This window comes from Halichoerus grypus, chromosome 10 (genome assembly GCF_964656455.1).
Source record: "Halichoerus grypus chromosome 10, mHalGry1.hap1.1, whole genome shotgun sequence".
Lineage (NCBI taxonomy): Eukaryota > Metazoa > Chordata > Mammalia > Carnivora > Phocidae > Halichoerus > Halichoerus grypus.
In genome coordinates, this window is record NC_135721.1 from 122,076,248 (window position 1) to 122,098,572 (window position 22,325).

Here is a 22,325-nt window from a genome sequence, read left to right on the forward strand (position 1 = left end):
TGACAGCAGAGGGGTGACAATGGCTAAAATACTTTTAGAATCCCACAAAAATGTTAAATGGGCTATAAAATACAGACGAGAGGCTTCAGTTTGTAAGAGAAAATCATTTCCTTTGAGTCTTACGCCTGTCTGTCGGTCGGTGTTTTGGAAGCTGCACGGCAATCACGGGAAGTGGTAACTTCAGCTCAAATCGATCGAGAATACAGTTGCAAATCAGGCACTAACTGGCCCCCACCCCACCGGCCCTGGAACTTTTGGAATATTTAGCAAAAGAGCTTATTGATAAGTGCTGACCTGATATTAAGAGAAAAAATGTTTTGGAGGACGGAAGTGGAGAATTACAAAGCCTGAGGAGAATGCGTGTTTCTAAATATAGTTAAGTTTTTAGCACCCGTGAGTGAAACCATAAATGCACTCACACGAAGGCTTTGGGGGCAAAAGGCGCCGTCAGTGCAAAGGACAGTGCCGGAGCCACCAGCAGCACGCATGACTCACGGCTCCCCGAGCTCCCCCAGGATGCACACACGGTCGGCGCGCTGGAAGGCATCACTCAGCTCCAGAGACATACACCACCCCAGCCCGCACCAGCCAGGTGCCCGAGCCACAAACCCAGGAGAGCACCATTTCTGATGCCTCTGCCTCCCAAACCAACCCATCAAATAGGACCAGCGGACTCTACCTCCTAAATCTCTCTCTCACCTGTCCACCTCTCTCCATCTCTGTGCTTTGTTTCTTCATAGCACTGCTGACCATCTGTTACGGGCTACATTGTGTGTCCCCCCCCCAAAAAAAGATTCAGATATTGAAGCCCTACTGCTCCACACCTCAGAGTGTGCCGGTATTTGGAGATAGGGCTTTTATTAGGGTGGACCTTAATCCAATCTATCTGGTGTCCTGAGAAGGTTTGGACACACAGAAACATATCAGGAACACTACACAGAGCAAAGCCCATGTGAGGACAGAGCAAGAAGGCAGCCAGCTGCAAAGGACAGAAGCCTCAGGAAAAACCAACCCTGCTCTCTTCATCCTGGAATTCCACCTACAGAACTGTGGGCAAATACATTTCTGCTGTTTAAGCCTGCCCAGCATGTAACATTCTATATGGCAGTCTTAGCCAACTAATTTACCCTGTTACAGATCATATAATTAATTACCTGACTGTTTCATTTCCAGTGTCTTCCATCTCAACGGAAGCCCCCAAGGTCAGAGAATGAATGTGCATAAACCCAGAATAGTGCCTGTCCTGGAGTACATGCTCAGTAAACACATGCCAAACGGTGAACGGACGTCTCTCCACCAGCCTGGTCCAGGCCACCACCACCTACCTCTTCCATGACTCCAGAACTTCCTTCCTGATCGGTCTTCCTGGCTTCTCTATTCTCCTTCAGCTCATTCTCTGCAGAGCAGCCAAAGTGATCTTCTAAACACTTAAATGAGATCAAATCAATCCCTAGGACAAATCCTTCCAGGGGCGCCTCCTTGTGTTTTGATTAAAGCCTAACCTCATCAAGACACTCAGCCCCTCCGTGGCCTGGCCTCAGCCTCCCTCCCCAACCTTCACTCAGACCCTTTTCCCCTGTGCTCCCTACACTCTAGCTACTCTGGCAACACCTGTGAATTCCCACTGCAGGGCCTCTGCACCTGCTGTTTCCTCTGCCTGGCCTGCCCCCCCTCCCTAGATCACCGCACAAGGGACTCAGGTGTCAGCTCAGGCCACAGGTGCCCAGACTCATCCCCTGCCCTCTCTACCTAAGGAGCCCTCCCCAACCACAGCAACTCACATTTATTCTCTCCACCACGCTATCACTATCTGAAGTTACATTTGTTACTACTTACTATTACTTATTGAGTGGCTTTCCTCCCTCTGCCACTCGGCTAACACCATGGAGACAAGGATCTAACCAACTTGATGACTGAAGTGCCCCCCATGTCCAGCGCAAGTTCCTGACACATAGCTCATGTGCAATAATTTACCTGTTGAAGAAAGTAGGAGTGAAGAGCTGGAGTGGCTGTGGACTGAGCACCCAACTGGAGAAGGGGCCTTTGCGAGGCACCGCTCAACTCCATGCAACTCAGGAGCTGTGTGCACAGACCCCTGCAGACTATATGCACCGCCAGGATTTGTACATACTGTTCAGTGGAATTTTTCCAATTCCAGCCACTATCACAGAGTCCTCACTTTTTGATTTCTGGGGAGTTTAAGCCCAAGCCGCCTAAGCATCGAGGCTAAACTCTGCATTGTACTCCCATTACCCAGGAACACAGCCAGAGTCACATCCTTCTGAGTTACATCCTGTGGCCCATTTGCTGGCTAACAGGCTCTCAGCAATTCCATAACCACACAATCCACACTCCTCAGCAGGAGGAATACAAGGCTGTCAGGGAGAATCCTAAATTCAGGAGCAGCCCCAGTGAGGCTGGGGGGGGTACTCCAAGGGGAGGATGAGGCTTTAGGGTGTAAAAGCATCTAAACACCCTCCAGAGAACCCTTTCCCATACAGACGTCTCAGAGAGAAGGAAGCATTTGGCTTTAACAGCAAACCAGTGCTTGGAGTTAAGGCGGAGTTGAGACTGAAACAAGGGACAGGAATCAGGTTGGGCCTCAAGACAGAGGTGAAAATTCCCCACTCTGAGTAGAGAGATCTGGGATCCCCGACAAGAGAGCCAGGCCAGATTCTTCTGGGAAGGGCCGAAAGTCACCTACTAGAAAAACCAAGTATAGGGTAAGAAGCAGGGATGCAGCTGGACACAACAGAGGTGAGCGTCCCCAGCGAGGATGGGATGTGTGCAGGGCTTGGGGAAACTGAACCCTGCCTCACAGAGACCACCTCAAGACTGGGAGCTGGGCAGAGCTGAGTGTGTGGGGTTAGGCGGACCACAGGGAGGGCAAACACGTCCTGCAGCAGTTGTCCAGGGTGAGATCAAAGGTCATTCTTTAACGGGCAGCTAATCCTGATTCCCAGAAGGCCAGGGAGGGGAAGGCTTAATCGGGGTGAGTTGGATTAACTATCTACTATATAAATGGTGCATCGAGTTAAGGCAACAGTGCTTGGAGTTAAGGCAGAGTTGAGGTTGGAATAAGGAACAGGAATTAGGTTGGGCCTTATAACAGAGGTGAAAATTCCCACTGCATGGCTGGGGGGATTTCTGGGACCCTCTTCACATGAGGTCTGGTTCAGCAGGCATGACTGCATGGACAGACCCACCTAAGGAAATCCCAAACACCCAGCAGGTAACCCAGAGGGCAGGAAGCTCAGGCCAGAGTAATGAAGAATCTCGTATGATCTCAGCATTCCTGAGAAGCTGGCTGGTTTTGGGGAAGAAGGGCTCCCTTGCACAGACACAAAATACAATGATCCTAAACACCGCCTAGCCAAAACCCCTTGGAACCTGTCCCAAATTCCTCCAGAGAGGTGCTCTAAGCAATGAGTCAAACAATTGGCATTCTAGTGCTGGGGAAGGAAGTGATGTTCAAGTTCTAACAAATTCATTGCAGCAGAAGTGGAAAGTGTCATTTCAATTAAAGCAACACGGATGGGGCGGACATGAGAAGAGCCCCAAAATGAAAGGACTGAAAGGCCTCTAACAACAAGGGGCATGACACTTCTTGAGGAAATAGCAAACTGCACCACAACCAATAGCATAACTCATGGCTACGAGGAGGGAGTAGAGCGAGCCCTCCAGGAGTTACCTGGAACCAGCTGGCTGCCAAGAAATTAATGGGAATCTCCAATATGCAGAATGCTAACAAACTGATGGGGCTAGTATCCCAGCTAGCCCTCTGGGGGCGGCCATCACCCCCATGCATATTCCTTTGACTACAACCCCCCCAACCAAATGTCACTAGATAGGATGCCATCCAACTCCCCTCTGGGATTTCGTGAAACTGGGAACCACAGGTCCTTGCACAAACATGTTAAGATATCTGAGACTAAACACAGCAAAGAGAGCGAACTTCGAGGGGGAGACTGGATGGGCACAGAGGAGCAGTATGCCTTCGAGGACTCTTGACACTGGACCGTGAGCACTAACCACTGTGAGAAAACTCTCCCAATGCCTACACAGAGCTGATGAGTATATTTAAAATTACTTTTAAAGAATTAATAGCTTTGGGGTACTTTTCCCTGTGAGTGAACAGTGTACTAATTTGCTCAGTGTTCTGGTGGTGTTCTTTTTTTAAGACAATTGCACAAGATTCTATCCAAAGCCCTCTAATTCTTCCACTTCGGTGGTCTGAATCCCACTAATAAACAATCAGGACTTTAGACTCCCTTAACGACAGAGAGAGATTCAAACGAAGATGTTTTGCCACTCTCTGCAAATTCCTGTAGGTGCTGCCTGTTGAACAGGCCAGCAAAATTACAAATTTATTCAGGACTGATTGCACTGAGTATGTAAGCATTTCTGAAGGATTAAAAAAGAGAGAGCGAGCCAGAGATGGTTGTGAGCTGAATGAATGGGGGGGGACTACAGGCTCCAAGCTCCCCAGTCTGGCAGGGAGTGGGGCTGTGTGAGGAGGAGGGAGCAGACTTACTGCATGGATGAGCAAGGACCCGGACCTCGTCCACAGCGATGTAGCCAGGATGACCCTTCAAAGAGACGGATTCAAATATCACCTGCAACACACAGGGTGGGAGTCAATTTCACAGAAGTAGTTGTAGGCATCACAGGAAGCTGCCCAGCCCCCAAACCCTCTATGTTTCAGCTTCCCACCAGAACCTCCCAAAGAGGCCTTCTATTAGCCTTGTACACTACCCTGGCAATGGACTCGGATTTTCAAAACAAGATTAAAAAAAAAAAAAGGCCACATTCTAATGACCAGCAAAAGAAGAGTCAGCCACATGGAACATTTTTAATGGATTTCAGAAATAACGCTTGAATGCAGAAGAACAACCCAAACATGGCCTGAAACCCCAATCTGCACCTTTTTCATTGTTGTTTCAAGTGAAGCACAGAGGAGAATTACTTCCTAATACCCCAACTTTCTTATGAAGTGTGACAGAGGAGCTTACCTTGGAAGCTACCATAAGCCAAGGAGGGTTTACCCTGATTTGATTCTACATCCCCCAGGAATATATGCCATCTGAATTTTTTTTTTTAATTTTAATTCCAATACAGTTAACATTCAGTGTTATATTAGTTTCGGGTGTACAACACAGTGCTTCAACACTTCCATACCACACCCAGTGCTCATCACAGCAAGTGCACTCCTCGACCCCCATCCCTTATTTGTCCAATCCCCCCCAGCGCCCCTCTCCTCTCTGGTCCCATTCCCTCCTCCCCCCATCAGTTTGTTCTCCATAGTTAAGAGTCTGTTTCTTGGTTTGTCTCTCTCTCCCATCTTGAATTTCTTAATAACACCTCTTGAAGATAAGCCCCATGCACAAATGCTGGTATCCAGGAATCCAAAGGCAACAAGTTCTTTGAATTCTCCATTCTGACTCTCTCACCCAAACCGTGTATTTCAGTAGAGCTTTTAAAACTCAGTTAACAGCTTTCCTTGCCACCCACTGTCTAACTTCGCCTAGGAGATGTGACTGCCTATGTGAACACCATGAACAATGCCCTTGAGCTCCCTAATTCCATGGTCTTTATCTCCCAACCAGCTTCGGCCACATCCACATCCTTGTCCACTCCAGAAACCGGAAATTCCATCCACCGGTATTCTGACACAGCCTCCTGCCCCTCACTCCTTTTAAACCTGCCCCTGCGGCTCACATCGTACCCTGGACCTCACCCTTCCTAGAGCCTGTATGATGGCCCGGGCCTCCTGTATTCTCAGCAAGCCCAGGGCCGCCCCACCGCACTAGCTGACCATCCACATTGATCTCACTCAAAGCCCTAATTCTTTCACACCCTCATTCCAAATTTGACAAGTCTATTGCAAACCTGCCTTCTCCACTGCTGTGCCCCACACAAATGTCCCCCTTCAACATCACCCACCCAATCCCAGCACACACCCACAGCACATCTTCAACAGGTAAGGGGACAGGAGAGGGGCTCATTTCTAACTTCTTGCCCATCGATCAGAGGTTAGATTACACCTCGGATTACCACAACCAACCATTGCCTCCTCTCCTCAAGGCGTGCTGGTGCTCTTGACCCCTCCTCACCTCTACTGCCTGTTCCAGCTTCTTGGTCCTTCTTGGTTCTCTTTATCCTGTATCTCTGAACTCTTTTATCCCTGATTTTGGCACACGTAAATACTGGGGCTTCTCTTATTCTTTAAAAGCTACCCTTGGCCAACAGGTTCTGCTCCAGCACAGTCTAGCTGTGTTTCAATCACATGTGGGATTCTCAACAGTTTTATCTACACTCACTCTCAACACTCCCTTACTTCCCACTGCAAAACTCCACCCCCCACTATGATCTCGACTTTGTCCCCAACACTTTCCCCAGAACTGCTCTCATGGCAAATACCAGTAACATCAGAGTTGCTAAATCTAATAGACAATTTTCAATCCTTATCTTAAGAAGGAAGACAGTGTAGTGCTTGGGCTCTGGATCAGAATGCCTGGGTTCCAGTCTTGGCTACACCACTCACTAGTGCGTGACTTTGGGCAAGTTATCTTACTGCTCTGTGCCTCAGTTTCCTCATCTGTAATTATAGTGTCCACTTTACTAGATAAATTTTCATATTAAAGGAGTTAATACACTATTTAGAACAATGTATGGCACATGGTAGGTACTCAATGTTTGCCAGTAATTATTATTAATACTTGACCATTTTTCTACAATTATCAATGTTTGTAGCTTCTCCCTTTCTGGATCTCTCTTGTTTTGGCTCAAGTGACACTTCACTCTCATGGTTTTTCCTCACAGATCTGGGACTATCTATACTACCATAAGTTTCTTTGTAGGCACTTCTCCTCCTACATCTATCCCTCAAATGTCAGGTTCCTCTACTCATGTTTTTACTGAGCACACCCTGTAATGGCTGCCAATTCACTGACAATCCCAAGTCCAGCCCCACTCCATACTTTTCACTGAACAGCAGTCTCACCCAACTAAGAGATCTGCATTTTTATGCAGATACTATATACAGATGCCTCAAACACAGTCTGTATGCAACAAATCTGAACAGCTTCCCTATCAAATTGTCTCCCCCACAGCCCCATTATCCTTCCTGAAATATGGGCCTCAGTGGGTTGCCCTATGACCCACCCAGTCACTGACGACTGGGATTTGGGCATCTGCTGGGGCTTCCCCTTCTGCCTTGCTTCTCATTTTCTTTTTGATTCTGACTTAATATTTCTAAATCTGGCCATGTCTTTCCATTTCTGCTATTAAGTTGAACCATATGAAGCAACCATTTTGTAAGTCAAAGCCAATTCAATTCCAGTCCAATGGCTCTGGTTCAAATCTTCATTGCTCTTCATCTCTACTACCTCAACAGCCTATACAATGGACCCTTCTCCCTCCTGTCTTTCACTCCTCACTTTAAGTCTGTGGATAGAATGTAAGATGGGTGATGAGACCAACAGGAAAACCTTCACGTGGAAACTTTTTGTGGCCCATGTGGTCATTCCCGGTTAACGGATTCAGAGGCCAGTGGTCTCAGTGGGGCCCAGAACTCCAGCAGCTATAATAAGAGAGCAGAGAACTGGTGGAGAGGGTGGCGATACTTGCCAAGAGGCAGCTTCCTTGGGTGGTAAGCTCAATCATTAAGAACACACATGGCTCCCTAGGGATTATGTAAAATGACTTGGGGATGACAGTCACACCAAACAGAGAGCATCTGACACTAGCATGACAACTGCTCTGGAAGAGGGGTTTACTAAGATAACAGGGTCCTTCAGTGGCACAGAAACAAAAATGTGTAGGGAGTGTGGGAAAGTCTGCAGAAATAAAAGGCTAAATAAAGGATAAATGCCACAGCCTGCAGAGAAGAAAGTCAACAGAAGACCTTACTATAAAGAATTAAGTATCTAATTATATTTTCAATAACTGAAAGGAAAACAAAAGCAAAGGCCATGGGGTAAAAAAATAAAATAGAACACAGAAAATATATTTTAAAACATGAAAGCATTCAAACTGTGTAATAAAAATGACAAAAGAAAAAATATTTCTGTTGTGACAATAAATATAAATGGGTTAAAATAGAGAAAAGGTCTCAGACTGTCTAAATAAACAAAATCTAATTGTACACTAGAAGATAAACACCTAACACAAAATGACCCAGTTAACTTAAAAATAACAAGTTGAACAAAGGCATAATGGGAAAATGCAAACAGGGCGCCTGGGTGGCTCAGTTGGTTAAGCGACTGCCTTCAGCTCAGGTCATGATCCTGGAGTCCCAGGATCGAGTCCCGCATCGGGCTCCCTGCTCGGCAGGGAGTCTGCTTCTCCCTCTGACCCTCCCCCCTCTCATGCTCTCTCTCTCTCTCATTCTCTCTCTCAAATAAATAAATAAAATCTTAAAAAAAAAAAAAAAAGAAAAGAAAATGCAAACAAACAGAAAACAGTGGTTGTAAAAATAATGTAAAAGTGTCAAAGTATAATTTAAACTGGAAAAAAATAAAAACCATTAAGTGGATTAAAATGTCATTTTTTTAAATGTATGAGTTAATAGGCTTAAAAAGAGAAAAAGATGAGGAATAAAAACAAAATTTGAAAATTTTAGCTCACGTCTTAGACTTCAGCCAAACAGAAAAAAACAAAGATATAAGTATGTGCTTGTATCTTATGAATATATGAATAATAAAATGATATGAATAATAATGCATTTAGTAAACATAGATTATTTAACACAAAGATCAGATTATAGGCTAAAGACTAACTTCAACAAATCTCTCAAAGAACAAGGTGTAGAATGAGTCTGGAAGCTTTCCTTCTGTTTCTATTTTCTGAAACAGCTTCAGTAGAATAGGTATGATTTCTTCTTTGAATGTTTGGTAGAATTCCCCAGGGAATCCATCAGGCCCTGGACTCTTGTTTTTTGGGAGGTTTTTGATCACTGCTTCAATCTCGTTACTGGTTATTGGCCTATTCAGGTTGTCAATTTCTTCCTGTTTCAGTCTTGGGAGTTTATAGGTTTCCAGGAAGGCATCCATTTCATCCAGGTTGCTCAGCTCATTGGCATATAGTTGTTGACAATAATTTCTAATAATTGTTTCTATTTCCTTGGTGTTAGTTGTGATCTCTCCCCTTTCATTCATAATTTTATTCATTTGGGTCCTTTCTCTTTTCTTCTGGATAAGTCTGGCCAGTGGTTTATCGAGCTTATTAATTCTTTCAAAGAACCAGCCTCTAGTTTCGTTGATCTGATCTATTGTGTTTCTGGTTTCTAATTCATTGATCTCTGCTCGAATCTTAATTATTTCTCTTCCAATGTGTGGCTTAGGCATCGTTTGTTGCTTTTTCTCTAGTTCTTTAAAGTGTAGAGTTAGTTGGTGAATTCGGGATTTTTCTGTTTTTTTGAGTGAGGCTTGGATGGCTATGTATTTCCCCCTTAGGACCACCTTTGCAGTATCCCATAGGTTTTGGACCGATGTGTTTTCGTTCTCATTGGTTTCCATGAATTGTTTAAGTTCTTCTTTGATTTCCTGGTTGACTTAAACATTCTTGAGCAGAGTGGTCTTTAGCTTCCACATGTTTGAATTTCTTCCAAATTTTTTCTTGTGATTGAGTTCCAGTTTTAAAGCTTTATGGTCTGAGAATATGCAGGGAATAATCTCAATCTTTTGGTATTGGTTGAGATCTGATTTGTGACCCAGTATGTGGTCTATTCTGGACAAAGTTCCATGTGTGCTCGAGAAGAATGAGTACTCTGTTGTTTTAGGGTGGAATGTTCTGTATATATCTATGAGGTCCATCTGATCCAGTGTGTCATTCAAAGCTCTTGTTTCTTTGTTGATTTTCTGCTTAGATGATCTATTGCTGAGAGTGGAGTATTGAGGTCTCCTACAATTAACATATTGTTATCAATATGACTCTTTATTTTGGTTAACAGTTGGCTTATGTAGATGGCTGCTCCCATGTTGGGGGCCCAAAGTTCATAGCAGCAATGTCTGCAATAGCCAAACTGTGGAAAGAGCCGAGATGCCCTTCAGCAAATGAATGGATAAAGAAGATGTGGTCCATATATACAATGGAATATTACTCAGCCATCAGAAAGGATGAATACCCAACTTTTACATCAACATGGATGGGACTGGAGGAGATTATGCTAAGTGAAATAAGTCAAGCAGAGAAAGTCAATTATCATATGGTTTCACTTATTTGTGGAACATAAGGAATAGTATGGAGGACATTAGGAGAAGGAAGGGAAAAATGAAGGGGGGAAATCGGAGGGAGAGATGAACCATGAGAGACTATGGACTCTGAGAAACAAACTGAGGGGTTTTTTTTGGGGGGGGGGGATGGGTTAGCCGGTGATGGGTATTAAGGAGGGCACATACTGCATGGAGCACTGGGTGTTATAAGAAAACAATGAAGCGTGGATCACTACATCAAAAACTAATGAGGTATTGTATGGTGACTAACATAACATAATAAAATAAAATTTAAAAAAAAGAACAAGCTGTATAGGTCTGGGCCTATGTATTTTCTGACAAGTTTTCTAAGGCTAAAAATTAATGACAAAATCTTAAAAATCAATTTCTTAAAATTGAAATATTATATATTTCTTAAATATGTAATACCTTCCATAATAACTATGATTTCAAAGTATGTTTTCTTTCTTAACAGAAGCCTGAAACAAAAGCCAAATGGCAAGCTGAGAATAGTATTTGTAACATCTAGGTCAGCTAAAAGATAAATAATCTGTTTTGTGTCAAGAATTCTGAAGAATCAACAAAATAAATCCTCCAAAAGAAAAGCTGGCAAGTGACTTGAGCAGGTAATTCAAAAAAGATAAAGTAGGAGTGGTAATAATCTATGAATGCATCTTTTAAATGATACCAGGAAGATTATGGCAGATGGATATTTTCTTTGTAATTTTCTAGATTTTTCTAAATTTTCTGCAAAAGAATGAGCTATTTTATACTTACAAAAAAATTAAATGCTCTAAGGTGCATTACATTTTTGTGTCTCTCTTCATGCTGTATTATCACTATGTCATGTACCATGGCATAATTAATTCCACTATAGCACCTATCAGCCTATCACACCATCTTGTAATTGCTTGTTCCCAAATCATTTCATTCCCTAAACTCCAAACCCACTGGGAACAGAAACAGCATCTTCATTCATTCATTCATTCATGCATTCAGCATTTACAGAGACCCTCCTCTGTACCAAACACTGGGACACATGCTGGGGCTATAAAAGTGAATGAGACAATTAAGGTCCTAACTCTGATGAACTTCATATTCTAGCGAATGGAAATGGAAATTAAATAAATATATAAAATTAAACTCATTTTGTAATTGGTATTATGAAGGAAATAAATAGAATATTGTGAATAACTAAGGGGAGGAGGGTCTACTTTACTTAGAGTGGTCAGGAGAGAACCCTATGGAGGTGATACTTGAGACCAGAAGGATGAAAGTAGCCTGTCAAGGAAAATGTGGGGGCGAGGGCAAAGGCCATGAGGCAGAGAAGAGTTGGGGATGATATGGGAGCACAGGAATGAGACTGATGTGGCTGGGATACAGTGAGTAAGCTAGAGAGGCACAAGGTGAGGCTGGAGCATTAGCTGGAGGGTCAGGCAACATGGAGTCTTACAAGACATGGCAGGGAGCCTGAATTTTCCTCTAAGTCACCGAAAGTTCTAAAGCCGGGATGTGACATAATCTAATCTACATTCTACAGAGATCCTCCTGGCTGTGCTGTGGAAAGTGTAGTCATCCAATGGGAAGGTAAGGATGGCTCTCATGAAGGTGGTGGAAAACAAAGACGTCGATGGCTGGAGAGGTATTTCAAAGGCAGAGATGAAATCATTGCTGTGGGAGCAAGAGAGGAAAAGTGAAGGAAAGAGAAGACTCATTGAGGACCCTTCAACTTGGGGCTTGAGCTTCTAGGTTGATTCTGGTGTCATTTACTGACACGGGAAGATGACACAAGGAACATGTGATGGGCACACAGGCAGGGCAACATCAGGATTTCTTTTTGGCCACGCTAAGCTTGAGATGCCAAGTAAACATCTTAATGGATATGTTGACTGGGACCCTGGCATTCTGTTTCTGGAGCTCATGGGTGATTTAAGACCAGAAGTACAAACATGGTAGCTTTGGCTATACCAGTGACATTTTAAATGCCATACCAATGACATTTTAAATGTCATTTGAAACTGATGAACTAGATGAGGTCACCATGGAATGCAGAGTAGGTAATTCAGAGAAGAGAGCTAGGGCCAAAGGTCAAGTGCTAAAAGCACAATAGAGAATTTTTTTGGGGGGGGGATGGTAGAGATTTAAGCATGATTTTAGGTAGAGAGAAATGAATCAAGGGAATAGGATAACACACAAGGGGGTGAGGGAATCAATGAAACAAGCTTCTAGAAGGAGGAGTCAATTGAGATCAGGACTCCAGTGAGGGACTGGTATTGACCAGAAAGGACACCTCATCAACTGAGACTGAATGATAATAAAAATAATAAAAACAGAAATATAACCACAATAATGAAGGCTGGCGATATTGGCCATTTGTTACACAGTCTTGATCCAGTCTCTCAAAAGCCCTAAAGGGGGGGCGGGGGACAGCTGTGTTACTAAAGCTCAGAAGGGGAGCCAGAGGTAGATTGAGAACTGAGGCCCTGGGCTCTTAGCTCACAGTGCACAGCCACACCTATTACTGGGCTTCAGTGGAAAGCAGTCCAAATCTCTTTTAACCAAAACACATGGTTAAGCAGAATTCTAACTTTTTTTCCAGTTAATCAAAGTATAACTTGAACTCTTTTAACACTTGGACCGTTTCTTGCATCATGACCCAGTGTCTAACCCGTATCATAATTACTAACAAGTGTTCCATTAATGAATGCAAGGCTGGTCATGGGAGAATGGGTGATAGGAAAACACATTTGTTCACTGTTCGCTCTCCCTTCCTCTGCAGAAGTAACAATTCTAGAATGAGAGAGAGAATCTTTCACTTATCAGAATTCCTCTTGAGAATTTTTTTTTAAAGCATCAGGGTAGGTTAGACTTGGGTTTCTCAAACATGGGAGAAAAATATTCCATAAGAAACAAGGGAAAGAATGCTCTGGCTTTCCATTAAATGAGTTAATAATTTTAAAGGTTTGCAATATACATGGTAATATATTGATAAATATTACTATTACTGTTGTTCTTAGTCTGGAGAGAGGGATGGGCAGTAAGAGCAGGAATCCCAGGGAACGGTGCTAGGTCTGGGGGGAGGAAGAAGCTAATGCACCACCCAACATAACTATTCCCTCCAGTCCCACCTCAAGCTTCCACTGAAGTTCCTGCACTCAACAGACTCTTTCATAGGAGTCCCGACTGTAAGAAACTGGCACAAGCTGGACTTTGGGTCCACATGGAGTTACATGGAAATAAAGAGCCATATGTAGTTGCAGGAACCAAGGGAGTTGGGGAAAGGTGATGGGGACTAAGTACAGAAGCAGAGAGAAAAAGACCATGGCAGCCCACGAAATCCCTGATGAAGTCTCCAGACTCCTCAGATCCTAGAACCAGGGTCCACAGGATATTTATACCACAGGCAGGCTGGGCATACAGCTGAGAACACAGCACTTCCCAAGACAGAACTGGGGCAAGTCCTCCCCATCACTGCCAGATCACTCAGAGCAAAATGCTCACAAAGCATACAGGAGCCAAGAGGGTCTTATCTCGGGCATGCCACTCCAGAATTACAATTTTTTTTAATAAAAATCATGCAAGCTGCCATGAGATAGACCCCCTCAATGCCTGGGGAGTGAGGAGTCAACACAGATAACAAGACTGGATGTATCAGAAATAGAGCCAGAAGGGAAAGGAAAGGAAAAAGGTCCATGCTGGACCCTCTAAGGCCTATCTGAACTCACCTGCTGAGGCAGGTCCCCTCAACACTGAACTCTCTCAACGAGGCTGGCACTAAGGTGGGTAAAGAATTGTAGAGGCTACTTTAGTGCTGTTTACAGGTGGCAGGGAGGGCAGAGAGGACGGAGGGCGGAGGGTGGGCAGAAGTAGACCATGCCAACACCCAGGGATGCTCCATGTCAATGTATGGGGGCAGGGACTCTGACAGGCAGGGATGGGGCAGAAGGCCTAGGCTGGGAAACTCACCTGCTCTGCAGGACATTCTTCAATCCCAAGGCCACTACATGGATCTACGGTCAACTACACATGCCCCAGACCCTGGAACCTTAGAGACCTCCTAAGGCTTGCATGGAAAGGCACAAACCTCTCCCCATGCATGAGCTGCTGGACAAAGTCAGGAACTATTTCCCAGGAGAGGCTCAGAGATGAGTCACCCTCAACCTCTCCAAAGAGCAGGTTGTGTGCATGTTGGGGGAAGGGATGGATAGGTCAGGACATGCTTTAAAGGAGTGGGCACTCTATCCTCACCTTTTGTAGTCCTTGAGCAGAGAATCTGTACAGCAAAAGTTTTAAGGGGCTGCAAACATTTTCTCCAAAGACAGAAAAATGTTGGCTCACCAGCACCCCTCTTAGGAAGACAACCACATATTTTCATGGAGAGGAATTGCTTAGGGAGAAATCAAGAGAGCCTCTCTCCCATCCCAGCCCCAGAAGGCCTGAATAAAATGAGGAGGAGAGTTTGCTGCTCAGCAAAGAGGGGAGGTGAAAGAGAGGAGATGGGGGAGAGTGTGAAGGGTGGGAAAGTGGCCCCCCCATGAGATGCACCCCCCTAAATTGTACGTGAAGTTACTGAGCCTCCAGAGTGCCAGATGCTAGTGCCCGATCCCTGAGAAAGGGACTGGATCTCAATTCCAGTTGAATCGAAGCCTGGCAGGCCCTAGATTTCATGGGTCTACATAGCAATTACAAGCACTAAATAAAAGCCAACTTCACCCAGGCAGGTGCTGGAAAACAGAGTAAGCAGGTGGCTGAAAACCAGTAAAAAAACTTCTCTTATTTTTTTCTAAATCTTGGGACAGAACAGTGCAGAATCATTAAAAACATAAAACAGACTTAATATCACCTGCAAGGGGGCCTAGATCTAAAGCACAGCTCAGGCGGTTTTAATAAGACCCTGCTCTTCAGGGAGGAGGCAGGTGTGGGGGTACATGGCCGGGGGACGTTCATCCCTGGCCCTGCTGAGACCCTGGTGTCACAGAGCCCCCTAATAGGAAAGATGAAATTTCCCTGTGTATTATGGAGCTAAAAGTCAATTTTGGAACTATGAAATATGACTTTAATAAATGAATACATAAGCCATCAGGATCTGAGTCCCAGCACTGCTGAAAACTAAAACTGTATTTAGTCCACAGAATCATACATACAGGACTAGAGCTCAGGGTCTGATGAATTTTCAAATCCACACCGCAAGTATCTTTGACTCTCCGGACAGCCCCCCCTTCTCTCCCCTGGTATGTGTGGGGGTAGTGACTCTGGGAGCATGCAGGTGCACCTGTGTGTGCCCCTCTGGGTGTGTGACCACAGGGCTATGCATTAGTGGCTACGTGTGTGTGTGTGTGTGTGTGTGTGTGTGTGTGTATGTGTGTGTGAGAGAGACAGACAGAGAGGGACAGAGAAAGAGAGGTTTCTGTTCTAAACTGCTGCTTTCAGTACATCAGTGGCTTTGTCACCACGAAGCTCAGAGGATATAATGTAACGTAATGATGCTGTAGTGGTCAACACGTTAGAAATCAGAAAACTCTCCCAGATGAGGCTGCTTATCACAGGGAGGATACAGAACTTACACAGGACTGCTCAATCACGGTGGGGATTTCTTCACGAAAGGCATCCTTCCTCCTTCCTCTTCTCCTGTTCCTCCCCCCGTTTCTCCTCCCTTCCAACAATCACTGAGGCCCGCCACGAGCCTGACACATTGTTTAATATATATGCTATCTCATTCAATCCACGGAAGAACCCTTCATTGTACCTATTTCCTTCTCCATTTTATAAATGAGAGAACTGATTCAGAATAGATGACAGGATACATCTAACATTACACAGCTAGTAAGTAGAAGATTCTTATAATATGCTTTTTCTCCCAAAAGCAGGAAACTGAGCTTGGTGCCAGAGGACCTAGGAAGGATTATGGGAACCTCAGTTTACCAATAATATGCCCTACTCTAGAACACAAGACATGTTGCTCTCCAACACAAGGAGTTACAGGTAAATGAGAGGCAATATGCTTACCACAGAGCTGGGACAAAGGGGGTGCCCAAGAAATGTCCTCTTTCCCCTCCATATCCCAACAAAGAGCAAGGCCAACAGTCCCTGCCCTGGATCACTTTTCCTCCTCATTACACTTGCACCTGTGGCCCTATCCTATAATCCATTTGCATCAGGCCCTAGATAGGGATTTTCTAATTGGAGCCCTATGGCTTCACTGGGGGTATCCATGGACTTATAGACACACTTACTTTATACTCAGTTATACAGGGTGGAGGGGTGGGGGAGGAGTCTTGGGATTAGGCATCCAGGTTCTTGTCCCAGCTTTTCCAATGATTTGCTATATGATCTTGGACTTCAGTATCCATCTCTAGACCTCAGCTTTACTACTTACATCAAAGTTCAGCAAACTATGGCCCAGAGGTGAAATCTGGCCCACCACTTGTTTCTATACATCAAGTTTTATTGGAACACAGCTGCATGCTTACACTCATTTACATAATATCTATGGCTACCTGCACAGTCCATCTGTTGAACACAGTCCATAGACGTTGACCTGAAGGATGTCTGAGAAGTTCCCAGCCACTAACCTTGTCAGCCTCAGGTCCATTTTCTCACCACAAAGCTCAGAGCAGACTCTAGAGAAAGGTCTCTAAAATGCACATCTGACTATGTCACCTTCTTACTTAAAACCTTTCAACAACAGGCAGAAATGATTTATTGGGGTGATGAAAATGTTCTAAAACTGGTTGATGGTGATGATTGCATAACTTCGTAGATTTACTAAAAATCACTGGATTGCACACTTAAATGGGTAAATTCTATGACCTGTACTTAAATACAAAAAGTGGTTTTAAAAAAAGAAAAGCTTTCAAGAGTCCCAGGCCAAGCAGGCCACAGCTGTGCCCCCCACAGGTGGTGCACTCTGCTCTTCAGACCGCCAGCAGCCTGTGCCCTGTGTGTTCTCAGCCCACAGGGAGAGAAGGCAGCGGGGGAAGTGGGAGACGAGTTCAGAAGCTATTGCAACAATGTGGCATTGCTGAGACATTTTTACTATAGTCATGAAAGGACTGGTCCACAATGAGTTGAAAGGAAAAAACTGGTCTTTCACAGCCCCAGCTTGAGGAGCACTGCTCTAGACGAGGGATCACACTTCATCTCCTTGGCCTGGCATTCAAAGCCAGCCATGACCTACTCACTTCTGCAAGCTGAGCCACTGCATATCTCCTTTGTGACCCACCCTTAAACAAGTGAGAATTTCCAAACTCTGCAAAAACTCTCTCGCTTGCTCCTCCAGCCCCCGGCACGCACCATACCTGACAAATCAAATGCCTTTTCCTTGCTTTTTCAATAATTACTAATTCATCCTTTAAGACTTAGCCTAGCTGCCACTTCTGCCTGGAAGCCTTCCTAATTGCTTTTCCCCAAATACCCTCTTCCCCGGGGGATGGGGGGTTGGGGGGGGTGATCTTTTGACTAGTTATCCCAGCTCTCAGAACCTCACATTTTTCATCCGTAAAATAGGAATAATAGTAGTACATTGCTCATCAGGCGATTGTAAGCAATTAATTTATAAAAGGCTTCGATGCCTCTGTTCCCCCAGCATTCTGGAGAGCTAGCTGTGTCCCACTGTACAGTAACTGCTTGTGTATCACGGGTCTCCTCTTCCTGAGCCTCCCTGAGCATGATCTCCAGGGAAGCAGGGGCCATGCTGGACCACCTCTGTGCCTGCGGGCCTGGCCAGGAGAGGCTCAGTAAACACGAGGTGCACAGTGAGTGAGTAAATGAAGGTCTTTCTTGACTAACAAACTCTAGGTAGGGCAAGAGGTATATAGATTTAGGATCACTTTTTAAAAAAATCAAACCAAAGAACACCATACCTGGTAGAAATGTGGCCAGAAGGTGCTGATAGCAAGCTCTGCTTTCACCCAGCCCTCGGTGACGACCCCAGACACGTTCCAGACAGGGTTCCCCTGGGGACCGCCGTTCACCTTCACGTAGACATTCAAGGCTCCCGGGCTGGACCTGTCGCGGCTGGAGAAGTAGTAATGGAAATCGATACAGTGGGTGTCATTCTCCTTTAGGGTCGGCAGGAGAAGGTGGGCCTTCTGGCCAGAGGCCCTCCCAGAGCTGTTCACCATCATGAAGGATCCTGGAGACCCACAAAGGGGACGGGAAGTAGAGACAAAGAAAGAGAAAGAAAATCCTTCTGATAATCAGTCATACCCGTCAACGTGGGGGCCGGAAATCAGGGCACTCTAGGAGGGCCTGATTAATCCTGAGGAAGCCACATTCCCTCTCTCTCTTCTGTAACTGGGCATTTTAAAACCTGTTCCACAAGGCAGTTTAAAAAGTAAGATATGGGGGCGCCTGGGCGGCTTAGTTGGTTAAGCGTTCAACTCTTGATTTCAGCTCAGGTCATCATCTATACGAGGTCCTGGAATCGAGCCCCGCATCAGGCTCCATGCTCAGCACGGAGTCTGCTTGGGATTCTCTCTCTACCTTGCCCCTCCCCCACTCATGGTTTTTTTTTTTTTCCTAAGTAAAATCTTTAAAAAAATAAGAATTAAGAGGCAGTAACATATACTAATATTTCTACAAAGTAGACAGTCTATAAACATTTACAGAAGAAGCATTCTATCCGGCAGGTCCTAAAGAAACATAGAACAAAACCCCAGGAATACAGCTAACTGCAACCTCCAAGGGTGAAATGTGACATACAACCTCATGCAAGCTCGGGCTATCTCAATGGAAGCAGAACCTCTACAATACAGGACCTGTCATTCCAACACATTCCACAAAGACCCTTGCATTCAGGCCAAGGAGTAAATGCAAACTATCCGTTAATATTGCAGTCAGCACAGGGAAGGACTCTATATATCACAGGAGGACATATAAGAAGTAGAATGTATCCAAATAAGCAAGGAAGATTGAGGAAATGTGAGAACCAACTAGAAGATGTTTGGCCTGGAATGGAGGGTAATACTTACTAAGCACTTAAGGAGTACCAGTGTGATGCTAGGTGTCTTTTTAATATACTCTTCAACTTAATCTTCAGAATGACCCTGGGAGGTAGAGGATTTTCATTGTATTTAAAGACTGAATGACTTGCCCTGGGCCACTCAGCCAGGAAGGGATGGAGGAAAGCCAGATTCTCTCCAACTCAGCGTTTACGCTATTGCTGTACAGTGAACGTGACTACTGTTTTTCAAGCATTAAGCAGGTTGCCTGCCCACAGAAAGGAAGGGAGCCTCTTTGGAGTTGCTTTGACAGATTAAATGGTTATTTCTAGTTCTTCAACCCTCTCTGGATCCATGTCCTGGGCCTCCCAGAAGAGGCAGAGGGCATGTCCCCAACCCTTGAATTTGGACTGCTTTGGTCAACAGGACGTCAACAGAACAAATCAAGCAGAGGCTTGAAATATGCATGCCTAGCTGGGCTTGTCCCCTTGCACTCCCACCACCTTTCATGAGGAGAATGTGCCCCAGGGAGCTGCTGCCCCTTTCAGCTTAGGATCAAGAAGAGATGTGCGTGGTGGAGAACGGAGCTCAGCCAGTACGAAAGAACCAAGCCATCCCCACCATGCAGCTCGGAGCACAGCCATGCGGTCAACAAGCCCAGCTCCAATCTGCCAGTCCACAGTCAATGCTCAGACCCACAAGTAGGAGAATAAATGCTCACTGCTGTTTGCCACTGAGTTCCCTCTCCATTTGCTGGGCAGCATCACTGTGGCAATTGCTAATTGATAAAGGTGCCTGAGAGGCAGAGCTGGGAAAGAAACCACGGGAGGCATATTTCCATTCAAGGAGCCTTCTAACAATGGCCTGGAGACACAGTGAGTTAGTTCCCTGCCGCGACAGATGGCTAAACAGAGCCTGGACAATGGAAGAGACGTCTAAGGAAATTCCACAATCAACTGTGAGGGCTGAACTCTGTGACGTAAAGCCCTCTGATGCTAGGAAATAAACTGCATCATAAAACACAGTAGATAAACTCAGGGGATCCTGGCATGAATATTCCCACCTAGAAAAAAACTATTGCCTAGAAATCTTATTTTAACCACTAAAATCTTCCATTTGGAATGAAACCTTAAGACTGCTTATCCTCAGTCGAGATGAGTCACTTCAGAAAGTAGCCTCATTTATTCACCCTAATACCCAGAAGACTAAAGCTGCCACCTAGTAAGTGTTGGGCAATCTGTTGCTCGTTGGGGTTCTAGAGGGTACCAGACATCCATAGCCCATCTTCCCTGGGTTCTGAATGAATTTAAAGATAGACACAGGAGTGGGGCACCTGGGTGGCTCAGTCAGTTAAGCGTCCGGCTCCTGATCTCGGCTCAGGTCATGATGTCTCAGTTGTGGGATCAAGTCCTGAGTCGGGCTCCGTGCTCAGTGTGTAATCTGCTTCAGAGTCTCTCTCCCAGTCTCCCCCACCCTCTCTCTCTCTCAAAATAATAAATAAATAAAATCTTAAAAAATATAGATACATGAGAGAGAGAGAAAATTCAAAACCCTCTACTTCATCATTCACAAAACTGGATTAGAGAAAGTATCTTGGACTTCAGGCCAAATTAGGCTTCCTGCTTTCTCTTCTCTGCACCAGCACACACAGCAGCTATATGGTCATGGACTCCTTCCCTCTGACTCCACGCAGGTCCCTAGGGCCAGGGCTATCCTCCAGGGATGACCACACAGGACCACTGGGTAGGCCCATCCCCAAACGAGCCAACAAGAAGCAAGGGGACTAAGAGAAACAGGAACCTAGGCTCCCAGACTTTCGCCATCCCACCCATCAGAAAACTCTCCACCTCCTAGGATAAAAGCCACTGAAAGCGGCTCCCCGCCCCCCACCCCTCCGTGTTTCAAGAGAGTCAAGTCTCCTTTCTTATGGCCTGGCAGTAACACAGGGTAAGTGGAGAGACGTCCCTTGTCAGATATATTATCTGTAATTATCACAACCTCCCCCATGAGGCAGCGAGGAAGGAAACACTGCATGGGGGAAATGGAGTACAGAAAGAAGACTGAGCTAGCATCCATGCCTCTATCTGTTGGTCTACATCCCACGGGGTTCCAGAAGGTTTCCCAGGAACAGGTGAGTGATGTCCCACAAGCCCCACGAATCTTGGGTGACTGGCCCTGCCACAGAGGTGTGGTACAACTACGGGTAGAGAAGGCAGCCTGAGAAGCGAGCAGCGCCTGGCTCTCTCCACTCAGAAGCCCATGGTGCCCCCATGGACATTTCAGTTCCTGTCCGCCTGGCAATCCACACCAGGCGGCATAGAATCCACAGCAGAGTCAGGAGGGTTTCCCTCCCACCAGCTCAGGCTCCTACTTCTTTTCATCCCAGCTCTAGTTGTGAGGCAAGCTCATGGAGGAGGCAGAGCCACATAACCTATATCTACTCACGTAAGTTTAGGGCTACTCTCTATCTTGCTGCCCCAATGACTGTTGAAGAGGATGCTCCATCTCCCTGAAGACAGAGCTGGTGAAAGTGCTTGACCCTCCATTTGGAGAAGTTGCTGGTGAATGAAGAGACCTGTCCTCTTTGTTCCAGGCACATCGCTGGATTACATTCCCCAGCCCCCTGGGGTGTGGTGGGGTCATGCAACTGGGTTCTTGCCCGAAAGTTCTAGCCACTTCCAGGCTTGGTTCATAAAAGCTACCTCTCTCTCCTCACTCCTACCCCCCATTGTCTTGTCTCTCAAAGGACTGTCTTTGAACCAGGAGCATGAGCATCACCTGGGAGTTGGTAAGACATGCAGTATCTCAGACCCCACTCCAGGCCTACTAAATCCAAATCTGCATTTTTTTTTTCAAGATCCTCAGGTGATTTGTATGCACGTTAAGGTGTGAGAATCATTGCTCCATTGTCTTTCCCATCCACCAGCCAGCTGAAAGCATAGGATTCCAAGAGAAATGGAACACAATAAAAGGAGCCTGGCTCCTTGAATGACCATGACCATGAGGAAAGGCCACCCACCCAATAGTAACACTCATTTTGGCTTTAAGTAAACAAGGAATAAACTGTTATGGGGTTATTAAGCCACTGAAATTGTGAAGTGTATTTCCGCAGCTAGCATTATTGTTTTGGCACCCCCGTAGAGCCCTTACTTCCTCCCAATCCCTTTAT

The 22,325-nt window shown here is 45.4% G+C and overlaps 1 protein-coding gene across 17 annotated transcripts in view; it reads right to left on the reverse strand.

Annotated features, from left to right (window-relative positions):
* PTPRT (protein tyrosine phosphatase receptor type T) overlaps positions 1–22,325 on the reverse strand; it is a 1,085,477-nt gene that overhangs the window by 705,585 nt on the left and 357,567 nt on the right. For all 17 annotated transcript variants that reach the window (XM_078057227.1, XM_078057222.1, XM_078057226.1 and 14 more), the window contains exons 3-4: positions 18,077–18,348; positions 4,535–4,616 (exon numbers count right to left, since the gene is read on the reverse strand). In XM_078057227.1, coding sequence (XP_077913353.1) covers positions 4,535–4,616; positions 18,077–18,348 — 354 coding nt within the window. The remainder of the gene's footprint in view (positions 1–4,534; positions 4,617–18,076; positions 18,349–22,325) is intronic.